At 47.8% G+C, this 27,553-nt stretch overlaps 1 protein-coding gene across 1 annotated transcript; it reads left to right on the top strand.

The window, feature by feature from the left end:
- The first annotated feature begins 2,378 nt into the window (after positions 1-2,378).
- Dbx (homeobox protein Dbx) lies at positions 2,379-27,499 on the top strand. Its single transcript, XM_070669718.1, has 4 exons — positions 2,379-3,981; positions 8,787-8,996; positions 9,884-10,164; positions 26,367-27,499. The coding sequence occupies exons 1-4, from the start codon at positions 3,087-3,089 to the stop codon at positions 26,607-26,609; spliced, it is 1,629 nt and encodes a 542-aa protein (XP_070525819.1). The 5' UTR covers positions 2,379-3,086; the 3' UTR covers positions 26,610-27,499.
- Positions 27,500-27,553: the final 54 nt, after the last annotated feature.

The raw sequence follows: 27,553 nt of genomic DNA on the forward strand, positions 1-27,553 counted from the left end.
TCGACGAGGTAGAGGTGATTCCGAAACGTAGGCGTGGTCGCGGCATCCCACCCCCGCCGACCACCCCTGCGGGGGCTAGCCGACGGGGGTGGAGGAGAGCTCCGGATCCCGTGGGGTAGTAGGATGGCGCGCAGTGCACGCTTCGCGTTGGCTGCCTCCGACCCTCCACCACCACGTGGCCGGAGCCGGCGGCGGGTGCGGTGGTGGACGTGTGCGCCCGTCATAGAGGGTTGGAAAATCGTGTAAGAAAAACTCGCGGCACTCTGCGCCAACCTCATCGGTTCTATTTCTCCTATTCTCTCTTTCCCGCTCTCTTTCCGCCGCCCCGTACCCTTTATCGGTCTCGTTTTCGTTCGATCTCCCCGCTTTCCCCCTTTGCCGATAATAAACGGCGGGCTCTACTTAAGTGCGGGACACGCCGGTCGCGCTCCGTTCTCCTTCCGGTCTTCGTCTTTCTCCTCCCGTGCCCTTCGCCCCGTAGCGCTCAACTTCCGTCGTTTCCCTCCCCCGGCCCTTCGTCCTCGCGCGCGTTTAAAAGGGAAGTATGTATGTATAGCCCCGTGTACGCCGCTTTTATGTGGAATTCTTCGGGCGAGCATCGAGAGAGGAGACTTATCACGCGCTGTCAGAGGAACGCGCGCCGCTCGTACGCCCGTGTACGTCTGTGTGCACACGCGAGTATACGCACGTCCGCATGGCCCACATGACACACTGGCGTCGCGCGCTCGTTAATTTAATTAACCCTACGGACACTTCCGGCACGAACGTGGCGGGCCAGCGTGCTCTGCCGTACTTTCCACGATAATGCGCACGAGGTTTGCCGCCCCCCTCCCCCTTGTCCTCTCTGCGCGACACCGTCGTCACTTTCGTTGACCCGACCGTGCTCGCGGGGAAGACGGGGGAGGGGGGGGGTAGGCAGGGTGGCGAAATTATGCGCGCGGAATGACGATAGTGTCTCGTCGTGCGACACTGTTTCCTGTAACAGCGACTGCACGTATCGCTCGAAAACTCTGATAAAACGTTAATTAGCGATTCCGACTCGCAAAAAATTTTTTTGCCAACCTTGCCGAATTGTTCTTAAAAATCACAGCGGTAAAAATATTTTTTCTCAGAAATATTTAATATATTAAGAACCTGCAAGAATATAAAAGAGAGACTTTTCCTCCCGTAATTTTTCTTTCGATAATATAACGTATTATTTACCATGAGGTATTAAAAGGAACTGCGATTTCAGTAAATCCAAGTATTTGAGAGGCTCTTCGTCGGAGTCGTAAAAACTGCGATTATCATTCTCATTTTCTGCTGCATACTGATAGCGATAATAAACCCCGGGGCCTTCGCGATATCGATATTGTCATTATCGCGCGATTATTACGCAATCCGGAGAAATCGTGGACGATCGCCAAGCCTTTCCCGTTTCCGCCACCGGTTATTATTATTATCATCATTATTGTTATCATTATTGTTATACCTGCGGGCTCGGAGGGGAGCTGCGAGGCTTCTCTCGTCGGCGATAATATAATTACCTACACCGACAAGAAAATTACATCGTACCCTCTTGCTGCCCCGCAGGTCTATGCAACACGCCCGCGCGCGCTTGCCGGTAGTAGTGCGAGATAATAAAGTTGATAAGAGCGTGGAGGGTCGGCTCCGCAATCCCCCGCCGAAAGAGAGCAAACGGGGTAACGTCGGAGGAAGGGGTGGGTGAAGGCGAGCGATGGGCGAACGCGAGAAACAGGGTGCGAGCGAGAGAGCGGCTAGCAGCGCCGTCGAGGGTGCTGAGGGGTGAATGGGCGTGGCCGGCATTCGCCGGCGAGGCAGAGGATTGGACGGTCCACGGGGCGGCTTCGTCAAATAAAATCCAATCGTTGAGACCAAAGGAATGCGAATCTCCAGGCTTTTTTCCTACCCTTGGCACTACGAGGCGGCGGGCCGCTTACCCTCCTCTTTCTGTCGCTTCCTCTTCCTCGCTTACCCTCTCACCCTTGCGATTCCTCGCGAAGGTAGCGCGCCTTTCATCCGTCCCCTGCCGTTTCCTTCCCACCTTTCTCTTTTCCTTTGCTTCTCAAGGGGGTGCGCGCAGCGCCGTTTGATGGGAGTATGATTTTATTACGGCATTACCGAGCGAGCCAAACCCCGAATTGCTCGGCTTATAGTCCGTATTATCTCACCTAAGAGGGAAAGAAGGGATGGTGGAGAAGCCGGAGGGAGCAGGGGGTGCACGGTGCACCCACCCCTCGGCGCGTATCCTTCTTGGTGTAAGGCCACTGCCTGCACGTACGTACGGGGTGGCGTTTCGAGAACGCCGGCGACGTCGGTCGAATAGGAGGGGGATCGGGGGAGGAGGAGCGGGGAACGGGGGAAACGAGTCAGCTACCTATATGCCTTTGTGGACCTTCATTCGAGGGTTGCATGCTCTCACGTTGCCGCCGCCACCACTAGCCCCCCTTCCGTGTGTTCGGAAGGCACGCACGAAGGCACGCCAGTTGACGTCCCGCTGCCGAAATCGCACGTCCACATCGTCGGACGTAAAGTGAAGCTTGCGGTGCGCGATCATGTGACGTGATTCCGCACGGTGAGATCTTCCGCGACGAAGATCTCGCGGGGGATTAAAAAAAGGGGGGGGACCTACGTTTTTTTTCCTCGAGCCGTATCCGCACGTTGTTGAAAATTGCAAAAAAATTCCCCGAGTACTCCAGCTGTGCGGACATTCGAATCTCGATGTGCATCGCGCGACGTCTACGCCGGCGATCGGCGGTGTCGGTTAAATAATCGCAGCGATCGTTCCACGTGTTGAAACTCTGCCACCAGTCGTCCCCCGAACGTTGAGCCCGAGGAAAATATACTAAAGTGTGATCAGTGATCCGAAGTAATTTGTGAAGACAAGCGAAACAATTAGAGGCAGCGCGATGATCCTCGGAACAGTGACAAACTCAATGTCGCACGCGACTCGCGAAGAAAAGATCGGTTAATCCTAACGCAAAAAAAAAAGAGAATAAAAAAATAAAAAAAGAATTCTTCGAATTTTTTTTAAGTAAGATTCCAAGGCGACAATTATAACAATCAGCGAGCCAAGCAGCCGTGATATGTTCCCCTCGTCAGCGGCGATGCTGAAGAATCTGCAACAGAGTGCCATGACCTCGCCCTTCCTGATGGAGAACCTGCTCCAGAGCAAGGCATCGCCGGGGACCGACCTGACCAGTCTGACCTTGAACTGGGCGGCGAGCCTGGTAGCGCGGCAACGCGAGAGAGAATGCGAGGCGAATTTGCGACTCGCGCGGGACCGATCATCCCCGAGCGACATGGTTCAGGATCATCTGGACCAACGGTCCGGCACGATCGGCGGGCGCGATCGCATAATGATCGACTGCGGCGGCAGAGATCAGCAGAGATCGGGCGGCAGATCCGCCGAGCGGCAGCACGACCGGATGCAGTTTCTTCAACGTGAGAAGGAGATCCTCGAGCGGAACCAGGGCGTGTACGACATGGAGAACGAGAGGATGGACGGGCCGGTGATAGTGGACCGGTTGTGCGCGATGGAGAGACTCTGCAACGAGAGGATCGACAATCGATCGAACTCCGGCGTTGAGTCGTGCAACTCGAACGTGGACGAGGACCCGATCGCGGGCGCGGAGCTGGACGGCGGTCTTCAGCCGGTCGACAGGGACGAGATGATGCTGGGCGAGCGCGTCTCCGCGATCGAGATAGACAGACGGTACGACCTTGGATGCAGAAACGTCATGCACACGTCCGACGAGATGACGATGGTGTCGGGGGAGAGGGAGGTGGCGGTGACGTCGGCGGCGACGGCGGTCGAGCGTGCCGTCGACAGAATAGGCGAGAGGACCACCGCCTGTTCCTGCGGCGACGAGCAATGCTCCGGGCCGGCATGCAGGACCATCCAGGAGAAGGAGAAGCCGCAGCTCAAGTTCAGCGTTAGCGCCATACTCGGTGGTAATCATGACAGGAGGCCGCATCCCGGTAATTCATTGACAAAACATTTACCTGACATACTCGATAATCGTCCTGGCACTAATTGCCGAGGAACAATCGGCAGGGAAAGGATTAAGGAACGATTGAGCAAACGATAATTACGGTACTGACCGATGCGTTAATTAAATGGTATAAGTTGCCGCACCGTTGTCGCGAAATAATTAAAAGTTACTATGTTTTACGAAGATAGGAAAAAGAAAAAAAAAAAAATTAAGACAGCAGATAACTTTAAGAGGAAAATTAATCGCCGCGGAAAAATTCTTTGCGTTTATTAATAAGTACCGACAGTCGTTCCCGATATTATTTCACGCGGTCGAATTTTTTATTCAACGCGAATTTTAATACGCTTGCTCTCGATTTCTAGAGATATATCGTTGCTATTACGAATAACAGAAGAATAAATATTTAACATGCCCGAGGAATAACTTGAGGGGAAGCTAAATGTATTTTCTTTTACCATTTACCGTGCAAGAAATACAATAATGCGAGGAGTTACATAAAATGTGTCCACTAGTAGCGTATGTAAGGTCAACAGTCGTCGATTGCAGCCGCGGACTCGCGCTTGTCGTCGCAGAGACATCGGTCGGGAAGAGTTTCACGCGGCGATCGGTGAGTGTTGAAACAAAGCTCACCACAAATCAGTGTCGCAAGCAGACTTCTGTCGCCGGTCCCTAAATCTCATCCGCACACCCTCAAGACGAGTCGCGCAGCGTGCGTGCGGGGTGAAGCGCACAGGGCGTCAGCTGGCCCGCCACTTACCTTCACCCTAATATTAAGCCCTTACGATTGGTGCCTATAATATTAGACAAGCGGCGGGATTCAATGATGTATTGCCGCGCCGCTTGTCGTGCCTTTCCTCTGCCCGGCCCGCGATTTATCCCGAATATTTGTCGCTGCAAATTACCGCGGGAGACGGCGTTAAAGTCAAGTGTTTCATGCCGCGCTATGCCGCGTATTAAAAAGCATATTAATTTTATAACTCTAATCAAAGTAATTATTATGGTAATTAATTGTAATACCGCGAAATAATTTTTGCTGCGATTTTCAAATCTGCATTATATTTTTTTGTTATTTTATTCTCTTAAATTTTAGTATTTATTACGTCGTTTTCTATAATTTACGAGTCGATGGGTTTACAGCCGATTTCTTTTGGCTGAAAGCGTCGATTTTCTCCCGCATGTTATTACGAGAAAAACTGTTACAGATTACAGGTCGTTTTCGCGCTAAGGTTACAATGCCGTCCCGTCACTCGCAGGACACCCCCAAGCGTTTGCGAGGGTCCGGCGGACCCTCGCATACGCGTGCACGGCCAGTCTTTGGTCAGTGCGTCCTCATTGTCACTCTTTCCTCTGAACACCCTCTTCCACCCCCGTCTCTCCCGCGTTTCATGATTGACACGAGTCGATAAAGACCGTGCGCGCGCGCGATCAGCGCGCGTAGACGTATTAGATGCATAAACTGTACGCAAGAGGAGAGCGAGAGATCACGCGAGGAAAACGTAGAGCCGAGCGGAAGAGGAGGGAAGAGATCGCGCGTGGGGTTCCACGAAGGTGGAGAGAGTCGAATGTTGCATTTAACATCGGGCGAATTGCACGCATCTGCCGGCAGAAGGATACGCGGGGGTGGTAAAGGGGACATCGCGCGGACAGGGAAAAGGAGAGAGAGAGGAAGCCCAAACGGGGGTGGCAATGGGAAAATTCGGTGCGTTCGAGATACGCCGCGAGGGGGGAGGGAGGGAGAGAGAAAGAGAGAGAGAGAGAGTTTCGTGCGTTTGTCGGATAGCGGATGCATTGACCGTGCCACGTGCATGTGTTACATCCCCCTGCAACCCCCGCGCGCCCCTCGACCGAGACCGCACCCCTCTTTCTCCCGCCCGCCCTCCCTCCCCCTTGCCGACCTCTCACCGCGAATAAACCCTCCAGCATCCACCGGGTAGCGCGGTACCGCCGCTCACCCCCCAGTGTCCTCCCGTTTGCCCCCGTCTCCTCCGCCATCTATACATCCTCGCCTCGGCTTCTACTCCCCCCACCGTACCCCCGGTGGTAGCCAGGCTTCCCTCCCCTTCTCCCCCGCGGGCTTGTACGTCATGTCGAAATGTTGTGAAATAATTGCGCGAAAAAGTGATTGGCAACAAACTCGAAATTCATCGACGAGAGACGCGAGGGCCGCTCGCGGCGGGACGGGAATTTGGGTGAGGGGGCCGCGAGGTAGTAGGGCGGTTGAAACTGCGACGGATGATCCAGCGCGGGGGCGGCGCGGGGAAGTACGGTGTCTGACGGGCGAGCGACGTTGAATTTCGAATAGCATTTTCACCAATCGTCCCGCGATTTACCGTTCTCCCTTTCCACCCCCTCATCTCGCGCCCACCCCTTCGGGGTCCCCCTTTTCCTCCTCCCCCCTCCCCCTCGTTTCCAGGCGAGCCGCCACTCGCGGCCCATGTTTTTTGTTGCGTATTGCAACGATTATTGATATTTTTCGATATCGACTGTGTGTCGAGCACGACGGACCTGGTTTTAATACGCATATCTCTCGTGGAAAAACGTCACATTTTATTCGTCGGTTAAATAGGAGAGCTGAAAAAGGAACGGGAGGAAGCTCGAAGGAGGAAAAATCAACTGTAGACGGTTCCAATTCGGAATACTAAAAGTCAGGTGTGCTGAATGTTTTATTGAATTACATTTAGCCAAGCGTTGGCGCGAAATCGTTGACGTCGGCATTGTCAATTTTTATTAAACATAAACGCTTAAATAACATTTGTATTGGCAGGAGAAAAAGACTTCTTCTTTCCGTTTCACGTTATTCGCGCCGTCGCGTTGCATCGCGAAGCGAGATTGAGAAATGACGTGTAATGAATTGAAATAATGCAGCTGTTTAACGCGGAGACGCAGGAATTTTCAAGCGCCCGGTCGACGTTATAAACGTCATCGTAAAACGTGGGAATTAATCCGAGGGCGCGTTAGACGCCGGAGACTCGTCGAAATTAAACCCGGGGAAGCAAATGTTTTTTCTATTATCGAGTAGCGCATTCACGTCAGATTCGACGTTGTTCTCTTTTCGCGGTCGATCAGCCGCTCGGGATCTGGAAACATTTTCGATCTCGGTGAAAAATTGGTTCGCCAATGCTGTTCTAAGACAAACATGCCGTTCCGCGGAGAAACGGGCGCAGTCCGTCGTGTGTGCCGCACCGTAAACGAGCAGTCTCACCCCTGTTTGCGAGGCGGAGACCTGCAACGCGGTATCTAGTTAATAATGCATCCCTGACCGTAATCCGAAAGAATAACCAGCGATATATGTTGTAACCTCGTAACCTGGGGCTCGCGAGGGGGCTGCTTAAGCTTAGCGTACAACAAAAAAAAAAAAAAAAAAAAAAGAAAGAAAAAAGGGACAAGGGCGAGAGGGGGGCCCACAACTGTAACAACACACGAGGGCCGTCCCGGAGTTTCTCGAGACTGCAGATCGGGAGGTTTAATCTTACGTGACGCGAGAGAGAAAGAGCGATAGCCGGCGTAAGGGTGGCGGGCGGGAAAAGGGGCACCTCGAAGGGACTGACTGCCGGGTAGGTGGGGCGGCTTAAAAAACTATTCCCATTCAGTGTTTCCGTTGGAGGCTAAGCCCGGTTATTAGACCGTCGCGGCTAAGCAGCGCGCTTCTCTCATTGGCCGGCTACGAAAACAACGATAAAAGGCGATGAGTATTTTATGGGGTACAGCGCGGCGGCACAATGGGACGCCGTGTATGGGCCATTGTCAGGGCATTGTCTGGCTGCGAGCGCAAGGCGAGCTCTCTTTCCTTCTCATTGGCGTTCCTTTTCTCTCATTTTCTCCCTTTCTCTCTCTCTGTCATTTTCTCTCTTTCTCTCTGTCTCTCTTTCTCCCTTTTTTTCATCCTCTCTCTTTCCTTCCACTTTGGCCCAGAGCCTCCATTATTTTATTATTTTCAAACACGTCACTTTTTTAACGAGACTGTTCTCTCTCTCTTTCACCTTTTCCCTTTCCTGGGCGTGGCGAGGCGACATTGCAAAAAAACATGTTCGAAATCGCAGTTGAGACGACTGGCCCTCTTCAGGCGCTTTATTAATGTGAGGATAGGTGGACGAATTCGCCCTAGAATAGAGAACGAAGTTTTATCGGGAGCGAAGTTTCGTTAAAATTCCGCGCGAAGAAATGTAACGCGCGAACGATCCGCGTACTATCGCATGGTATTTTACGCCTAAGAGAGATATAGCCAAGGCAGTCGCACGAATGTCTGGCTATTTACCCCGACCGGAGGTGTTGAAGCGTGCGCCAACAAGGAGATCGGGCTCTGCCTGGAGCAGTTAAGGAGGGTTTTAGTCTCGGGGGTGTCGGCCCGAATTATGCAACACGAAGGAATACGGCGACTTAGGTATTCGCTCGCACGTAAATCCGCCACCCCGGGCACATTTTACCGTGAAACACAGCCGGGGCGCGTTCCATATTTAATCGCGCGGCGGTTTACGTCTCCACATCCAAAGAGCATTGAAACTTTCCCCCGAGGGAAAAAAACGTCACCCGATTCCGGCGCCGGTTAATGCGAATATTTTTACTCGGGGTATTATCAACGAAGCCGCAGTTTACATAATTTATTGGATCACTTTAGTAATCGGTGACGCGATGTTAATTGCACACGTCCTTGATATACCTTTCCTGACGATTAAAACTAATTAAAAAAAGAAAAAGAAATTAAAACTACGACGTTATTAAATTAATTAACTTAAAGTAGCCTTTTGATTTTTTATTCTAACCATGAAACTCTTTTTTTTTCTTTTTTTGCAGATAATTTTCAAGGGCTGCCGCCGGAAGCGATACCAGCCTTTTTGCAAAATCTGCAGAACTCGGCGAGCTACAACATCGCCAAACCGATTGCGAGGCCGGCGGCTTATCACCCTTATCACAGGCCGAGCCACCAGCCGCCCCAGCGGCATTTACCGCCGAACGCTCATCACACGCTGCAGCAACTGTTCTACAGGGGTCCGTATTTGACAGGTGAGAGACCAACGTGAATTTACGCGGAATTTATTTGCTATTAGAACCGCCCCCGTCTTCGTCTTCGGTCCGTATTTAATATCTCCGCGAGGTACTTTGGAATCGCTCAGTGCGCAATAAAATCTCGCGTATATCGATACCCGCGCAAGTGTCGCGTATTCATTATTTTGCAGTCGCGATACTCCACGTGCAGTTAATAAACAAGCGCGCGGACGGACGGGAGACGCGAAAACACGGGCCCGGCGAGGGTTTAAAACCGAAACTTCCGCATATGGCGCCAGGCAACAAACGCGCGCGCGGCCACGTGCGCGGGGGCCGCGCACACACGTCGGGTTTATCGAATATCTTGTTATAGGTAGGCTCGTATGGGACATGGAGTGCATATGAAGTGCAGTGAAAGCACTACCATATTATGTACATGCTCCGCCACAAGGCAAAATGCACGCATGCAACAAGTGCGTGCAAATATCATCGGTGCAGATAATACCATCATGCTCAGTTTGGCAATATCGCGCAGACACGATCTGGAGATTCAATTGCCCGATCTGTTATTAGATGACTTTGATACAATCGCTATCGAGCGAATCGGCCGCCCCCGCTACCCCCGACGCGATGGCCCGAGCGACTTTTTTTTCCCCCCTTTCCTCCCCCGCGCATTTTCTCACTCGATATTCTTTACACCCTGTCATAAAATAAATGTTGAAAATTTTCGATAAGCCGGGGAAAGAGAAAAATTCGATCTCCGTTTCGAAGAACTTTATCGATATATGTACGTACTCGTGCAGTCATTATTTTTTTCTCCAGCAAATTTAATTACAAGTACCATCGAAGTGTAACAAATTTTATAGCAATGCGTTTTTTTTTTTTTCTTTCTTCTCTGTCGGCAGTTGCTGGCTCCGGGACCGGAACTCATCACCCCGGCACGCCAGGCGGAGGCGCCGTGTTTCCGGGTGCCATCCAGGGTAGCATCGGCGATTTTTCCGGGACCGGGCTGGTCTTCCCATGGGCGACGAACGCGCGCGGGAAGCCGCGTCGGGGAATGATGAGGAGAGCCGTTTTCTCGGATCTCCAGCGGCGCGGGCTTGAAAAGAGGTTCCAGATACAGAAGTACATCAGCAAGCCGGATCGCAAGAAGCTCGCTGAGAAGCTGGGTCTCAAGGATTCGCAGGTAAGCCTATGCACAAGTCGTAACTTAAGGGAGCTTTCCGAATTCTCGCGGCAGGCGAAATATTTTCAATATTCGTCGAGTATAATTTAGACGCTCAAGTACTCGAGAATAATTATTGGAATGTATCACGCTGTTGCGCAACTTATTTCCGTCGTCCCTGTATTTTTGCTATTCCGCTATGCGATGATTCAATCGTCCACGTCGACTTGTACCCGCGCAGATTTTATTTCCGCGTCCGCAATCTCAACGAATTAACGATTGCAACGAGTGCAATTATTTAATCTTAATTCTTTTTTTTTTCGCGCCGACGTCGGTTCTCCATGCGCGCAAATCAATTGCATATCAATTATAGCGCGTATCGAAGCGCGTAATTCGATTCCTTGTGATCCAGAATCCTCGCTTTCGATAATCGCATCAGGCATGTCATATGCAGGCAGATTTGCATACGCGATGATAGGCGGATGTGCTCGCGTTGTATTACAATCGAGAGGCTGCGCCGTGAGCATTAGAGACGGCACACGGTGTTTAATCCCGCGCTTAATGATCTTCTCGGCGTGCAATAGTAGTTAAAGCTAATCCGCGCAAACGTGCTAATCCGAATCGCAATTAAACCGGAAAATACAACGATGTTGAAACTCTTACCGAGAAAGAAAGCGATTTTAATTATCACCGGTCAATAAAATAGCCGCGCGGCTTTATTAATCGTTAATCTGCCTCTCACGTTTCGTCATCTCGCGCCCGTTGAATCTTCGCGATCGCTTGCGAACGCGATCCCATCGTTTTCAACGATCCCTCCGCGACTCGAGTTTTATGTTATCTGATTATATAGATTTCGCGGGACTTCCAGATAATTAGGTCGGTGAGAAAGAGTCTCCTGGGTAGGAGTGGTAATTCTCGAGATTATTTCCAGTTCGAGATAATCACACCGGGCTCCCGATAACGGGCCGGCATAATCGGGCAGTTAGGCGCGTGCAAGATTCGGCAAGGTGGTACACGGCGAATATATATAGTATAGTATATATATTGTGCTTAATGACGTTATTAGGGCACTAATTGTCGCTCTAACGAAGTACGAGTCCTTCGAGTGAATTCAGTCCCGCGGAGGCGCCCGTCCTCGAGTCTCTCTTTCCACCTCGTGGTCTCATTCGGCACCGGAGAGCTTGATAGAGACTAATGCTCGGTTTTGTCGCGTGCAAAATCGCCTACCTCGCGAGCGAGACCACGTGTACGAGGCTCGCCCTAATTGCGCGACCGAGTACACCGATTTCAAGAATGATCGGGCAGTCGTAATTCATTAAGGTCCTTGGTATAATAATAATATTAATATGCCTCGCGTAATTAACTCCGCGTGATTAGCCTCGCGGTAGATTATCTTAATCGCGTGCGAGCCGCTGGCGGAGGCGAGCGTGATGAAACAAATTCTTGACCGTAGCATTACGTTATTCATTAACTACTAGAAAATTTCAGATAGCGTCGGATAGAAAATAAAATTTTCCGTGACATTTAATTAATTATTTAATTAATTAATTAATTAATTTTTTTTTTTCTTTTTTCACGTTTTATTCCACGTTAAAATTCGCTATTTAATTCCATGTAAGTTTCACGGAAGACTGTTACCGCCGGACCGGGATATTATTTTTCGCCGGCCTGCCTCGGCGCGTCAATAAACGCTTTACTCGCTCGTACGTTTATTTAAATACGGACGATTTGGGCGACGCGCGGAATCGGAATAAAAACCTCGATGGCCGCGTTTGGCTGCCGTCAGCATCGCGGACGGTTCTCGCGCGGTCTCGTTGAAAACGAGCGGGTTCCCCCGGCGCTCATGAAATCGAATGAAACTAACTCACGGCGCGCCATTCCCGGATATCGTTTAGTTCCATTAGCGTCACGCCGAGCGGTCTCACATGTAGCAGCGGCGCGCTGTACGTTGCATACTTCTACGTGCGCGACTAATGAACTGGCATCGCCCGATTAACCCCGTACCGTGGGGGATATTATGCGCCTGGCTCCCTTCCTCTGTTGCACGCAGCGATTTCTCGCTCTTTCTTCACGTACGTGAACTAGATACCTCGACACCGCTCGTGATCCGCTCGCGATGGACATGTGCAAAACGCGCAGCAAGTCGATATTTGATGAAGGTGCTCCGTTCGAGATAATTAAAATTGCTCCGTATCAGGTAAAAGCAAAATCGTTATACCGCACCCGAGAATAATTATTAGAGTCCTTGTTAATCGACGAGAAAGAAAAGACAACGGGAGGATTAAATAAATAGAAACTTAGTTGAATGAATAACGACACGTGGAGGAAAGTCGAGGAAAGTGAGGAAACGTTATTATAATATAAAAAAAAAAAACAGGATATTATAAATATTATCCGAGATTTAACGAATAAAAAAATACTTGCTTTGTAAATCTCTTTTTATATGTTATAGTATAATTCGCGTCAGATTTCGAGATAGACTAGATTTCATTTATAATTTCATATCGCGTTGGTTTGCTACGTATGTTTTTATTTTAATGTGTATTTTATGTACGGCCGCCTGCTCCATTGTGATTTTCAAATATTTTTCTTTGATTATACAGCACATAAAATTAAATGAAATTCTATTTTGGATACCGGAAACAAAAATTGTAGATTATAAATCTATCACAATTAAAAGTTATTTACGATAAATTAAAAAAAAAAAAAAGAACCAACTCGAGACCACAATTTTGCAAACTAATTTATCGCGCAAATTAAAATCCTTCTCGTTTGCCTCTTTTTTTTTTTTTCTACAATTCTAAATGTAATTGCCGCTTCGAGATCGAGATGTTATTGGCGGACGTGAGAAGATCGCGCAAACAAAAAGCGGCTTTTGGTCGGATGAATGGTGGTCGCGGTGAATATATACGAGAGCAAGAAAGACAACGGGGCGCGGTGCACGAGGAAGGGATACACGGCGGAGAGAACTGTGTAGGGATATATCCTCATGTATAATTCACACCTCGAGCGCCATGCCTCCACCGCCATTGGTCGAGGCTCACTCTGTCGCTGGTTTTACGAGAAAATCTAAGGATCAAGCGCGCATACATACACATGGAGACTGAGCGTGTACACGGGGGAGGGGGCGGGGGTGCCAAGAAGAGAGTGAATTGACGTTTCTTGCGGTTCCGCAATCCGCATACAAAAGCTGATTTTGTGCCCTTCTTCTCCCTCCGTCGTCGTCGAGCGATCGCGAACAACGTGATAAGAATCCAGCGGGTATTCGCGGGGAATAAACTCGCCGAGTGAAAACCTTGAGCGCCTCGCGCCGCCCACCGCGCCAAATTTTTTTAATTTATGGTTTAACACTTTCGAATCTGGACATGGAATAATTTTAGGGCGCGCTAATAGATAATGGGGAATATTCTCAAAGATTTTTTTTATCTTTTTTTTTCTAGCAAATGATGTATTAGTTTCGGCACACATGTATTTATCGGTAGCATTTTTTTCTCCCTTCGTGTAAACTGACAAATTCGATGTGATTTATTTCTCGTATTAAGCGCGAAACATCGTAAACTGGGATTACAGTGTTCCGATTGCGGAACAAATAATCTCGTCGAAAGTGTACCGAGCGGCAATTCCGATTACCCGATTCCAATGAAATGATACTTCGGCGCCGCGACGCGACCCTGCTTCGGTAAGTACATATCGAACGTGATCCCGTCGTTAAAAGCAATTGAACTCCGACTGAACGCACCCGCAATATCTCTAACATTACTTTTTATCGCGAGCGCGAGCGCGGGGCGGGGGGAAAGAGGCGAGCGAGGGGGAAACTTTTCCCAACTTTATTAGAGGGTGTTTCCGGGCCCGAGAGAGTTCCTGCGATTTGAGAACTGCGATTCTGCGCACTCGTTGGCCGGCTATCTAATATCACGGTTCGCCACACGAACACCCATAAAAGCGATTATTGTCCAATGATGGTTCTTTCTCTCTGCCCTTCGCTCTACCTCCGCTTTGCCTCTCACTCTTTCTCTCTTCACCTCCTCGATGTCTCTTAATAGCGGCCAAGTGTTGGTAGCAGATGCCGAATTTCACGTCTCCCTTAATGTACCGAGAGCGCGAGAGCGATAATACCGTTATCGGAACTTCCGTCTCGGTATTGCAATCTAAGTTATCGAGCTATCGACGTGTCGGATGCGTGTCGAAGTGGCATTGTTATCGTCACCGTTTGCCCATTACCTCGTCGTTACGTGTAGCCGCGTCTCTGCAACACCCTCGGGTTATTTATAAAGCTGCCGAAGCTCTGCGGCGGAAGAAGCTGCCGTGGAAGAATGTCTTCGTCGGAATTAATTTTAATTTTTCCGCAAGCTCTAACGTTCACAATTTCCAACTCCCAGCTCTGACAAAATTCTTATTCGCTCTTCGACGATCGGGTTTTGATCGAAGTATTCTTAAATCCTTGTAAATTTTAAAGACGCGCACAAAGTTACTTTTCGAAAAAGAAAAAAAAAAGTAAAAAAAAACATACTTGGACCGGGAACATCTCGGACTCGCCGCCGGATCTATGAATCTTTTTTTGAATTTAATTAAGGACTTGCGGTGCCACGGGTGGATGATAATAATAAAGCTTTTCCGAGGGTAATCTGGTACTTTGAAGGGCGGTAGGGTGCAGCAGGCGGAGAGGAGGAGGCCGAAAGGGGGAGGAGAGGGATGGATGAGAGAGGACGAGGTGCCGTTTCACACAGGTTCGAGGCTTCACTACAGTTTATGACGAGGGTGGGTTTAAGAGGAACGTTGAGGGTTAAAGGGGGATAACTAAAGTAATTAGTGATGGTGAGCGAGAGCCGACCCCTTTCTTGGCTATGCCTACACCCTTATCCCTCTCAGCGCCTTTAACGAGATGAAGATGTTGATTTATCACGGGAGTCTGGCTTTCAGAAACCACGAGGGCTCATCTTTGTTTTGTATATGGAAGATTAATATATTGCGCACTGCATTTCTTAATTTTTATTTTAATTTATTTTATTTTATTTTTTACATATTTTATTTCACATATTTTATTTCTATGTATTTTTATACGGTTATACATTTCGCCTCCCAAGATATCTACGGGAAAGAATTAAAAGCTCGACGATTGCCTCTTTAAACATTTAATGCGAGCGAGAATAAAGTAAAAGGGGTCTATGATATTTCATAACGAATAACGAAAATATTCACGGCGCGGCGGAAGCTCGACCGCGGTTGAATTTAAGGAAATTAAGAAACGTACGCGATACCGGAAAATTACGAGACGCGGCTTTTCATTTCCGCCCCGGGGAATATTGAGACAGCGGCGCAGCGTCTTGTCAGAATCGCTCTCGCGTCGCCCGTAGGTAGAACTCATCAACGCCGTCGACCTTAAATTATCTGGAATTATGAGGAGGCCGGCCACTTTTATGCCCGGGACGTCTCCGTTGTGTCGGATCTACCGACGGAAACGACGGAAAAATTAAAGAGAGCCCCCCCGGGCTTGTTATCTTTTTAATAATCAGAACCGACGGGCACGGGGGGAGGAAGGGGGAAGGGGTAGGGGAGGAGGACGGCGGTTTCCCTTCTTCTTACAAGTTGCCAGAGCTGTCAGAATCACGCCGCGAGCTTAATTCGCGATATAAAAGCACGGATCCTAGTTGCGCCCGGCACCGATTTCACGGAACTTGCCCGACGTCGCCCGAATCGGACGTCTCGTTATTCGTCGTACAGCAAAAATTGCCGAGTTGTATAAGCTGCCACGTCGTATTACGTCTCCCCGCTCGTACCAGCCGACGGGGCAACATCTCTCGCGAAAATTAGAATCAATTCGTCCCGCGCGTATCTCAACGTCCTAGTTTTGAGAAAAGGGTACGACACGATTCTGTGTCCGATTCCAGGTCGCGGTCTTCGCGAATAAAGCTTTGTACATTTTTTACTTTAATTTTAATTTTTTTTTAATCTCTTTCGGACGCGCCTATCTGATCGGGGGATGCACAATGCGGCGCGATTTGCGCCGAGATATTCTCGAGCACTAAATTAAATCCCGCCGAGATCTTTATCCGATCTCTTCATTTCTTCATCCTGGCTTGTCGTAGGGCGAGCGTCCCGCTCAGAATCCGCGAATTACATTAAAGAATAGGGGGAGGAGGAGGGAAAAAACGATTGCGCTCTCATGCCGCTGGCAGCCTATTTAATACCCGCGAGAGAAAGTACCGAGGGACCCCGGCGAGCGAGACGATGACGCCGAGATGCTTTTCTTTCGCGGTGTAAAAATAAAGAGCTGCCGGGGGAGGACTCGCGAACGATTTGGCGCGATGAGGATAATCAATTTGTTTTCCAAACGAACGCGAAATACATTAAAACGAGCGCGACGACAGATTTCTTTTTTTTTTTTCACGGCGAAGTCAGCTCGAGCCGTGAAACGTATCGGGGAAATTGCGAGCGCGATGAATTTCAGCGGCGTTTAATTATTATCGCGACGGGGATGGCGAGGTACGTAAACACTCTCTTCAATTCAATTTCCACGGTTGGTCCTCGCAGATCGCCCTTTCCCACGGCACTGACGTTGACACGTTAGATAGATCGGCCATTAGGTTTGGCGTTTCAAGAGCCGGCGTATCGAGTTTCCCGGATTCCGTCGGTCAAATCAATTTGTAGCCATTAGGTTCGCCGTTGATTTCGAGTTTGCCTTTGGCGAGCTTTTACGAGAGAGCGATCTACCCGCCGCCGTCGCGGCTCACCGTCGGCAGGAGAAACCCCCTCCCCCTCCCCGACTATCGAGAAGAGAGAGCTCTATTTGCACAAACGTCGAAGCTCCCGATACGGGGAGATACGTTTGATGCCCCCGTCACAAGGAATCCCTGTGTTTCTTCGTGTATCCACTTACAAGATACACACGCTGGCCGACGCAATAACGCGAGCTCGCCGATCAACGATCCGTCTTCATAGCGTCGCTCTTGGCTATTCAAGTCCCGCGATAGAACTTCTTGCAGGGAGATGTAACGTAGACGTATCGGAGCATTAAGAAATTTCTCTGTCCCGTTTGATTCTAATCACTGATTTATTAAATTAATTCTTTTTTTATTTTCTACGCGAATTAAGTATACACGTATTTTACAAAATTAATTCTTTTTCTGCGGATTTAATTTAGAGTTAAATATAAGTCGCGAGATTTTGAATGCAAGAATAATCCTGCTACTTATATCGATGTCTCTCTATAATTCGTGATAACAGCTCGGTCTCTCTTATTTCGTTATCAGGGCTTATCGTTATAGTATTTTTTTCTTTTTTTTTTTTTTTCTGAGCCGTTCCTCGAGTCGTTCGCGTTCGCGTATCGGTCTGGGCGGAAGCCCATTCGTCTTCATCGCGGGTGGATCAAAGTCTAGCGGAAAACGACGGCTATGACGTTACCCTAATCGCTCCGGCTACAATCTGCCGCGGATATTAAAAACAAAGGCCTGCCTCTCGCAGAGCATAACATGAATATAACGCCGCGCAATATCTTACGGCTTTAAGCTCTTCGGCTTAGCCCGTGGACCTTCATGCATTATGGATTTTACTTTGAGAGAGCGCCGCTGCCCCGCCGCCCTTTTCCACCCCTCGCTCTCGCTCGCGCCCGGAGGCGGACGCGGGAGCTAAGAAACCATGAATATACAATACCGCGGTATGCATATAGATCTCGTCTTTGAGAATCAACTTTAATCACTCGCGGCGAGCGCGCAAAATCAAAAGCCGAGGGATCGAACGGCATCGAGGACTCCGACGGCAGCGGCGATCCTTTCTCATCTCGATTCCCTTTCCTTTTCTACCCCGCAAATGCGTTCGGTTTAGCGTTTCTTAAATATCTCTAATAAAAATCAACTCTTCGAAATATTAGAATATCTCGGAATTGAAAAAGAAAAATGTAGCTTTCTTAGACGAAATTTTAACACTTTCCCGAGTAGAAAATTTCTTTAACTAATCTAATTTTGCAGCTTTTAATGTTCTGAAGAAATTTTTTAAGAAAATGTTTTCAGATCTAAATGGTATCGATTTAATGAACTTTAACGCGCTCGCTTTTTGGAGATTTAGAAATAGCTTCGCAGCGGGAAATCCGGATACGCTAGTTGCGCGACATCGTTCCCAATGAGTTCCTCTCTCGCTGTCGCTCTCGCAACATTTCTCGCGGAAATATCACTTCCGAGTCGTGCCGGATCATATCCACACTCGCAGCCCGGTTATACGACCTGCACGCAGACGGATTGTAAATTCGCGAATTGTATATCCCGATTGTAAACCCTCCCTCCCTCCCTTTTATCGCAGGCTGACGTCGATTTCGGGACGTGTTCGCCTCTCTCGTGAGACCGTATTCATAAAACCGGATGGGCGTGTAACGATAAATATGGGATTCTCCTGTTTCCTATTTACCCACGGAAGTCTGTCCCGCATCGCTGTGCCTCTAAGTAAAATAATTCTTATTAACGGCAACGTGACTTAACATCGCGCGCCTTGTAAAAAAAAAAGGGGGGACATTCCGTAAAAAAATGTACAAAAATTAAATCGAAAAAAGAAGAAGAAAAATAAAACGGATAACCGGAGGCTAATATTTATTCGGTTAAAAAATCGTATCGGGAATTCTAATTTTATTTCTAGCGATATATTTAAGCTTGTGCTTTTTTTTTTTTAATTAGCTGATTTCGAATTAAGTCTTATATAAAGCGATGTTGTTACACGCGATATCTCAGACGTGAGGACACGCGACGTTTTTTCACTCCGCATCAGCAATTGCCAGCTTGTCTTTCTGGCTGAATCGCGACGCGGCAGCTTGCGCTGCTCTTTTTGCATTTACGATCTCGCGCCACCCTAAATGATATTCGTACTCTTTTACAAAGACGTTCGGAAAGCTCCTTCTTCCGCCCAACACCCAAGTGTTTCTTTTTATTAGCAATAATTAATTTTGTCAATTATAATTTTTTTAAATGTCATTATTCGACGACGAGATAAGTGTCGTCTCCTACGATCAGGATTTCGGATAACTTTATCACCTCCGGAATAAATAATTTTCCAAATTGAAAGATATTTCACTGTTAAGTGACACTTGTTCTCGTGTTCCTTCATTATCTTAATCAAATCAAGTCCACTTTCGCAATCATTAATCTGAAAACTTTAATTCAATCCTATAAACTCGCGACGGAGATATCTTCCCCGACGTGCCGGGTTATCTCCTTGAATCGCGGATTTTGCATTTATCTCGAGAATTAATAACCAAGCGTTACGCATCGCTTGTGCCGCGTAAATAATACAAATGGACACGTTTTATTCTCCTCATCGACGTGAAAGACCGCGATATATATAAGGCAGCTTAAATACCCCGGTATTAGGAGTCTAGTCGAACAATCGAGCGGCCGGCCGACTCCGCGAGCAAAGAGACCCCGGCGGTATAGGTGATTTTTCATATCATCGGGCTTCAAAGAATTAAACGAGATCCGCCGGTGTTCGCAATTACGCCTTTATCCGCTCCCGAGAAAAACAATCGATTAAATCGTCACCGGGGCGGTGCGGCGCGGCGCCGATAAATCCGTAAAGGCCCTTTTTCCCCTCTATTATCGCGCGACTTCCTTTCCATACATCAGGCAGCCGTCTGCCCTTCGCCCGCAGGATCGCGCCACGCCGGCAGCTTTGTGCCGTACTTTTTACGTTTGATCCACCCCCGTTGCCCACTCCCTCCTCCGGTCTGGCTGACCTCACCTCGCAGCGTACCCCCTGTACGGATGGCAGCCCTCGCTCGACCCCCCATCGTCCCTTTCGCCTCCTTCTTTCCCTCCCGCCGATTCACTCCGCACTCTCGACCCTTCCGGTCGCCCCTCTCGTTCCTCTCTTACCTCGGCCCTTTCCGCGCCGAGAGTTAACGCGAATGCGGAGAGAAATAATAGACAGATTTGTTTTTTTTTTTTTCTTATCTTTTTTTTTCCCCCTTTTTCTTTTTCCCCCGCGGTCTCTATTTCCTTCGAAAAGCAATCGGCAAATGAGCGAGAATTAAATTGATAAATACGACGACGGTTCCTGATTTGTAAACTCTTTAATGGAGATTTTTTTCTCGCGAGAGATCAATAATTAAATTCTCAAGGAAATAAAAATAAAATAATGACATAGAAACGATTATCTTCGCTACATTATGTACGTATAAAGATCGCGCAAAGAAAAAAATCTTTCAGCGCGCTCCCTTCGTACAATCTGCAGTCCTCCTCCACAAGTTCTGGACCATCACGGGCCTCTCTCTTTCTATTCTGCAGTTTCTGTGCTATTCCAGGACATAGAATCGACGAGAGGGAGTCCTAAAGAGAGAGTCAGGTACATGAGCGAGTAAGTGAGTGAATGAGAAAGAAAAATACAAGAGAGAGAGAAAGAGATTGAGGGGGTGAGCACTCGTGGCCACGCCGGCGAAGGGTGGCGGTGGAGGAGGAAGGGGAGGGAGGGAGCCGGCAAGAGTGAGTGTGCTGAGGGGTAGTTCTGAGGCCGACGTCATAATCGATCGTCTTTTATTAAACTGCACCAGATGGCGCCACCACCGCACTAGGCACAGCGTGGATGGCACAGGGGGTTGAGTTGAAAGAGCGGCCAGGGGGGGGAGGGAGGGTGTAGGGGGCTGGGACGAACTCAGGGGACGGGGTTGTAGCACGAGGGAGTGCACGAGGGTAGGCGGAAGTAAGGGCGGGCGCGTGGGTGCGAGGAATGGGGCAGGGAGTTAAACGGAGGAGGATTTCCAGCCCGGGGTTCCTCCAGGAGAGATGGAGAAAGGGTGAAAGACAGGAAGAGAGAGCGAGAGAGAGAGGCCGCAGCCAATCGTTTAACGATTACCCACTCGCGCACTCTATATAACGCCTTTTGGATATCGCCGTTATGCTCGATCCTCGGCGACTATAGCGATATTTGAACGATCCCGAGGTGGACCGATCGGCTGCAGTTTAGGGGATAATCGGGGGACGATCAATTCACTTTAATGCGTCATTCAATCTTTCAATATCTGACGCCAATTAAAATTTTCGTATTATCCTGGCGGATATAATTAACGATGTTGAATAATCAATGTTCCATCTACTTACTGTTTTAACGACCTTCTCTTTTAATTTCCATACGAACTTAAGAGCCGCGAAGCGGAATTTTGATAATGAAATTGAATCGGACGCGCGACATCGGGTGGTATTTGATATTTTATTTGCCGATAATCGGGGCGAAGCTTTAAGTAATTTTTTTTTTTCCTTTTTTTTTTGCATTTTGTCAAATGCATTTTTTAGATCGAATGTCATACTAATTATGTATTCGTATTTATATCTGTTGCTATTTATTACATTTCTCCTTTCGCTTCTTTTGTACGCACGGTTTAAGAATATTCATTGGCGAAGTTTCGCTGCGAATTATAGCTATATTGCACTTCTTTCAACTGACGGAGAAGATATTGAAATCGACACGCTGCTCGCTCGCAGCTGAATTTTCTGAGGAAGCGTGCTTGAAACTCGAGTTGAAGGTTGGGGGGGAGGTCGGGGGTGATCTTTTCAGAATCGTATAAGATGAATTTAACAGGTGTATGTCGATGAGCTTGGGGGAAAAAAAAATGCAGGATGTAAAGAAGAAAAATTTTTTTATTTAAAATTCTCCTGCTACATAACATGATACATATTAATTTTTATTCGATATATCTATCAACGCAATTAAAATTATTTTTAAGGTTCACGCGACACTGCAATAGAACATTTTTTTTTTTTTAACGAAGTCTATATTTATCATTTTAATTTTTATGTCCTCTCGGACATTTCGAATGGTATAAATGCGAGGGAAATGGGAAGGAGGGCCACTTCAATCGCCAGTTTCGTCGTTCGGGTTCCCCAGACGAGCGGCATAAACTGGCAACTCGCATGCACACCGCGGGGGCTTCACTTCCGATCTTCTCTCGCGCCCTCAACCCCCCCGCCTTCCTTCCCGCGTCCCGCTTTCTCTCTCTTTCTTTTCGTTTTGCGTTTACCGAGAGACGGCGGTGATTGATTGTCCCGTCAGCGGCAGGCAGGCCGGGAACTAACAAAAGTAACAAAGCACCTTCGTCCTGAGAGAACGCCGCTGCTGCCGCGCTTTTCGGCGAAGTTGAATTGCTCGCCGTTTTACCGATTCCGTCGTCCTGTCCGATTTCATCCCCCGCGTGCTTAATTCCGCTCGCCTCCCACCTCCCCTCGGCAGTACGGCAGGGAAAATCCGCGTCCGCGGCGATTTTGCATCCGAGTACCCCATCGGACGAACCCTCGCCGTCGAATTCGGGCACTCCGCGGGTGGTGATGCGATTATAACTTTCGCGATCCTCATGCCAAAGCTCGCCAAAGAATTTTTCACCCATCGCGAAGAAGAAGAATTAATTTGACAATTTTATTTAAAGCGCCGTTGATCTTTCCACGGTTCACAAAAATAAGTCGCGCCACTCACCGTCGCCAGAAACAAGATAATATTTCAGACCGATAAAAAAAAAATTAGTATCACTCGTCGCTCGTCTCGATCCTGCGCTCCCTTTGTCGATACATCGCCCGTTGCAAGGTGCGCTTAAAGATAATTTAATGCGCAACGAGGCGAGGTTTCAAAGCGGTATTCGGCAAATACATTAATTACCGCTTTTAGACAGGAAGGAGTTAAATATTCTAAAACTCCTCCCTCGCCCGTGCGAACGTGGCGAGCGCACACGAGCTTCATGGTACACGTACAGCTCGGATTCTGGAGGTGGTGGACGGTCCAGTAAACGGTTCACGGTCCCTCGTGTGGGTAACACCCTAGAGCTAAAGAGTGTATTAGCGCGTCAGATCGTTAGGGTCTACATGGTGTCAAGCGCATACATCCCGCCGTATGAAAATTTGCAGGGCGAGGTATAGGTGAATTAATTCGTCGCGGCGAATATAACTTTCTCACCTCTTGGAGTCCCTTCCGCGCACCGGGGTTCGACGCATAATTACCCGTTGTACCCGCGCCACCGTTTGTTAATTTATCTACGGGGTTGTTTAACGCGAGAGAGAGGCCCCACCCCCGCCGTGCATCTCTCACCGATCCGTTCTATGTCCGAGAAGGCTCGACGCTCGATCTTTTCTTTGTGGAATTGCAGGGAAATTGTTTGATATTTTATTAACAATTTGGCAGGTTTGTAAAACGTCGAATTAAATTTTTTATGATTCGAGGATCTCGAGAGGTAACCCGCGTAGAATCGTACACTTGCGCGAAATGATGAATCTGTAACTCTTTTTATTTTATTTTATTTTATTTTTTTTTTTCTATTAATATTTGTAATGAGATCTATCTATTTATTGACAGCTAATATGACAGTTAATATTTGTTGCGAAATTTCACCGGTACTTGAATTTCTGTCAGCAACTATCAAATCCAACGTGATTTGTGTTAAATTGGTTATAATTTTATCATTAATATTTATGATTGCGGAGGTTGAAAATTCTCGCAAATTAAATTTCAGACACAGAAGGAGGGGAAAAAAAGGGAAAAAAAAAAAAAACCCGAGGAGATATTAAATTCGAATTTCTGATTTACATGGATTTTATCTTTTAATGGTAATTTAATTTGAGGATTATCACGATATTTCGATTAAAAATTGCAACATTGAAATAACAACGTGCCGCGTGGCGGATAAATTGTTTATATCCCGTACTCTACAATCGTAACGCTCTGTGTTAAGATTTCTTTATCTCTCGCCGCCGGTTGAAAATTAATATTTGTTATGAAATTTCATCCGGGGGGGAGATTTCTATCAGCCGGATTTCTATCAGCAACTACAATCAAATTCACCGTAATTCGCGATGAATTGATTTCGGCACTACGTGCGTGTGAACTGTGATTGACTTCTGGTTAAACGCGTATTCTGCAATATTACAAGCGTTAGGTATAAATGCTACAAATATTATTGACACGCAATTGGGCGAGCGGCGAGTCAGCGCGTTACACCGATAAAACGAATCATGTAATTGATAGAATTATTAGTGTCGCGTTGAGGTCTCTAATGATGCCGGGACCGCGTATATCGCGGGCGCCGACACGCACGCGTTAATGATTTTATTACGCGTTTTGGCACTTAACGAGCGGTCCGCCGTAATGATCTGTGGTGAACATTGCGATCTTAATTCGCGGAGGGAAAAAAAAAAAAAAAATTATTGTCGCGAGACAAATGCTTGAAAAACGTCTCTCACAACCGCACTTTATAAAATTGATTTTTTTTACTTTCCTCCAGCGATTTAATAACGAATCGTGCTTTCAATAAATAACATTTTAATACGATGGAACGTGTTTCTTTTTTTTCTTTCTTTTTTTCTTTTTTTTTCGGTCTGTAATCTTTAATTTACGACTGGCAGGTCTTTGCTAATAATAACTGGCTGAAAGGAACCGCCGCTGTTAATAAAAAAAGTTTAATTGATAGCGATTCCAACGTAATGTTTCACCCGTCACGTCGTTAATCCGGTGTCTTCCACTCGGCTGTGCCGCGAGTGTTCCGATTATTACGGATATTACAAATAATTACTCTTTATTAGGAGCTCTCTATCCGTCGCGCTTGGACGTCCGCGATGCGCGCCGGCCGCGTAAATACCTAATTAATAATGATAATCAGGCGCGCGGGTAAACCGTGCTATTTTAAGCGGCGGAAAATGAAAGCCCACCTTTATTACAGAGCACGGCGATTAACGGCGCGATTATGATCGCGGCCGTCCGCGCGTTTTGAATGGCGTTTCCGCGTAAACAGGTCCCGCTCCGTGACTCCTTCCTCTCGATGCGGCGCGGACCGATCCCCGGCCGATCTCGCTATAAAGCGGAAAAACACATTAACGCGTCAAAACCCGCTTTAGCTCGCGCCGGTGTCAAACGCACACGCCCGCCCTCGCCTCCCTCGAGTGACCGGGGGATGCCCGCGGCGCGGGCGAGGGGGGCCCGGAGGGGGGGGGGAGAGGGTGTTGCGCGCATCAAAAATATATCCGCGTAAAACGTTTTCATGGGATATATTAAAAAATAATAAATTACATTAAATTTCAATCTCTCTAGGTCGAGGGCCTCGGTATTAATGATGGCGAGCGGTGTCAAACGCACGCACCGCGCCCGGCCGAATGCGTTGTTGCGTGCGCCGAATAAGATATACGTTGCTAGAGTGTCGAAAATTTTATCCGCGTCATCCCGGCTCGTCGCTCGCCGACGCGTAAAACACTCTCGGGGGTTGAGGGAGGGAGGGGAGGATAAAAAAAAAAAATAAAAAGAAGGGGAGTTAATTTTCGAGCGTCGGGAATCGCCGGCGGCATCGAATTATGCGCGGTGAAAGACCGAGCTTGCGGCCACCGATGGCTTGTATAAGGAACAAGGGGAGAGGGTGTACGAAAATTTATTTCTAAATGCAGGTATGATATTGATTGTGTAGATTAAATAATAAATGAAAGAAAAGTTGTAATTATTCGATGCCACGTTGATAACGGGCCGCAAGTTCGACGACAAGTGATATAGATCGCGGATATTTCCGCCTCCGAAGGAGAAGAGGAGGCCTTCGAAGAGACGCAGGTGAAGCAGGCGGACTTGCAATCGCCCGGAAGCGACGGGGAGCTTTTAAACGGAAGTGGGCACCATTTCCGACCTTCGGTGAAACCGTCTGCGAATTATCCACGTCCCGCGGCATCAATCAGGGGCAGCGCGAAGTGTATTCGTGCGAGCGAGCCCCCGAAGGTGGTGGGTCCGTGATGGTGTCAAGTGCACACCATCGCGGTGAACGAAAATTTCGAGAGTTTAGGTAGATCAATCTGCGCAAGCCGAGGTCAACGATTCGCTCAAGGTAGAACGCGCGATAAACCGGCTAATGGGGCGGCCGGGAAACGAGGGTGGGCGAGAGAGACCTGTAGGGCCCTTTCGAGGGCTGCTCGGGGATGCGTCTGACGTTGGGCTAACTCAGTGGCTTCTTAATACGAGAAAGTAACAGCTTCTGTCTTTCTCGATCGCGCACATTGGCGCCTTGCTACCGCTTACTACTGAATTCCTTTACAGAAATCGGATTCAGTAGTACGTTTTAATTATAACGGAATTTGCAAATTTTAGTGTTGTAACTCGATAATTAGCTAGACATATTTTAATTAAAAAAAAAAAAATATTCGCGTTACGTTAGATTTAAAAAAATTATTAAATAGGACGGTAAATGCTTTTAAACAATTTAGATGTCTATTTTTCCATATTCTAACAGTTTACATTTTCAGGTAAAGATCTGGTTTCAAAATCGACGTATGAAGTGGCGGAACAGCAAGGAACGGGAGCTGCTGGCGACCGGAGGTTCGCGCGAGCAAACGCTACCGAACAAGAACAATCCCAATCCGGATCTAAGCGACGCCGACGGGGATCGGCCGAGAATGGACCTGAGCGACGTAAGCCCGCTCACGAGTCCGCAAAGACCCGAGGAGCAAACGGAGAACGAAGAGGACGAGGAGATCAACGTTACGTGATAAAACTCGCCACTGGACCCAGGATCCTCCCATTCGTTCTCCGACGACGATTTTCTCAATTTATGAATCAAGTAGATTGCCGGACCAAAGAGAGGAAACAGATTTAAGCACAGATTAATTAAATTAATTCGACGGGTACTTGAACAGCTACGCGGGAATTCAGTATTTTTTATCCGAGTTTGTTTCTCACGTCACTTACAGTTCTAACGTCTAACTTTATTACGGATACGGAAAGAATATAGATTTTATTCTCAAAGCACTACGTGTCATTTTGCAATCCGCTTTACGTTGAGAAACAGGCAAGATAAATAATGTCGAGCAGGTTTGAAGGAGACGTTAACTTTAATCGTGTAATTTTTCAGACGACTGATCTTTACTGATAATTGTATATTCGCAAGTAATTGGGCTACTGCAGGGTGTACCGCATTCGTTGCACGAGGAGGACAACGCTATCACAATTTTCAACGCGATAAGCTTCCATTATGTGGCAGTCATCGATTCGTTCTCAATATTTTCCTCCTCACCGAGTTACGATAGTTGCGGGTTTTATAACTCGATAACAGCAACGTGTGTCGTCGTAAGCTGATCTTGAGTAAACGAGAATGTGAACGACGAGCGAAGGATAAAAACGGTGTATTATATTGTAATTAGCACGATGGATGTACTTTCGAGGAGTCTTCTATAAGCCATTGTGTAAGGTTGTATTAGACGTAACGTTACAATTCTGGAAATATGTACCTAAATCCACTCATAATAAAGTCGCGCGGCCGATTCCAAATGTAATTACATTCATCATTGTGATTCAATATAATCTATGTAATATATTAAAATAAAACTGTCTATGCTAAGCGATTTACGTTTGGTAGATGTTATCATGAACGCGAACTCTATACTTGAAAAATGTCCTGCAAATCCATAAATAAAAGTAGAGGAATCAAGAAAAT

This window comes from Cardiocondyla obscurior, linkage group LG19, assembly GCF_019399895.1.
Source record: "Cardiocondyla obscurior isolate alpha-2009 linkage group LG19, Cobs3.1, whole genome shotgun sequence".
Taxonomy (NCBI): domain Eukaryota; kingdom Metazoa; phylum Arthropoda; class Insecta; order Hymenoptera; family Formicidae; genus Cardiocondyla; species Cardiocondyla obscurior.

Excerpts from the sequence above, each read along its gene's own strand:
- Dbx (XM_070669718.1), top strand. The coding sequence starts at position 3,087 with ATGTTCCCCTCGTCAGCGGCGATGCTGAAGAATCTGCAACAGAGTGCC. Across the intron at positions 3,982-8,786 it reads TGACAGGAGGCCGCATCCCG|ATAATTTTCAAGGGCTGCCG; the intron begins GTAATTCATTGA and ends CTTTTTTTGCAG. Across the intron at positions 10,165-26,366 it reads TGGGTCTCAAGGATTCGCAG|GTAAAGATCTGGTTTCAAAA; the intron begins GTAAGCCTATGC and ends TTACATTTTCAG.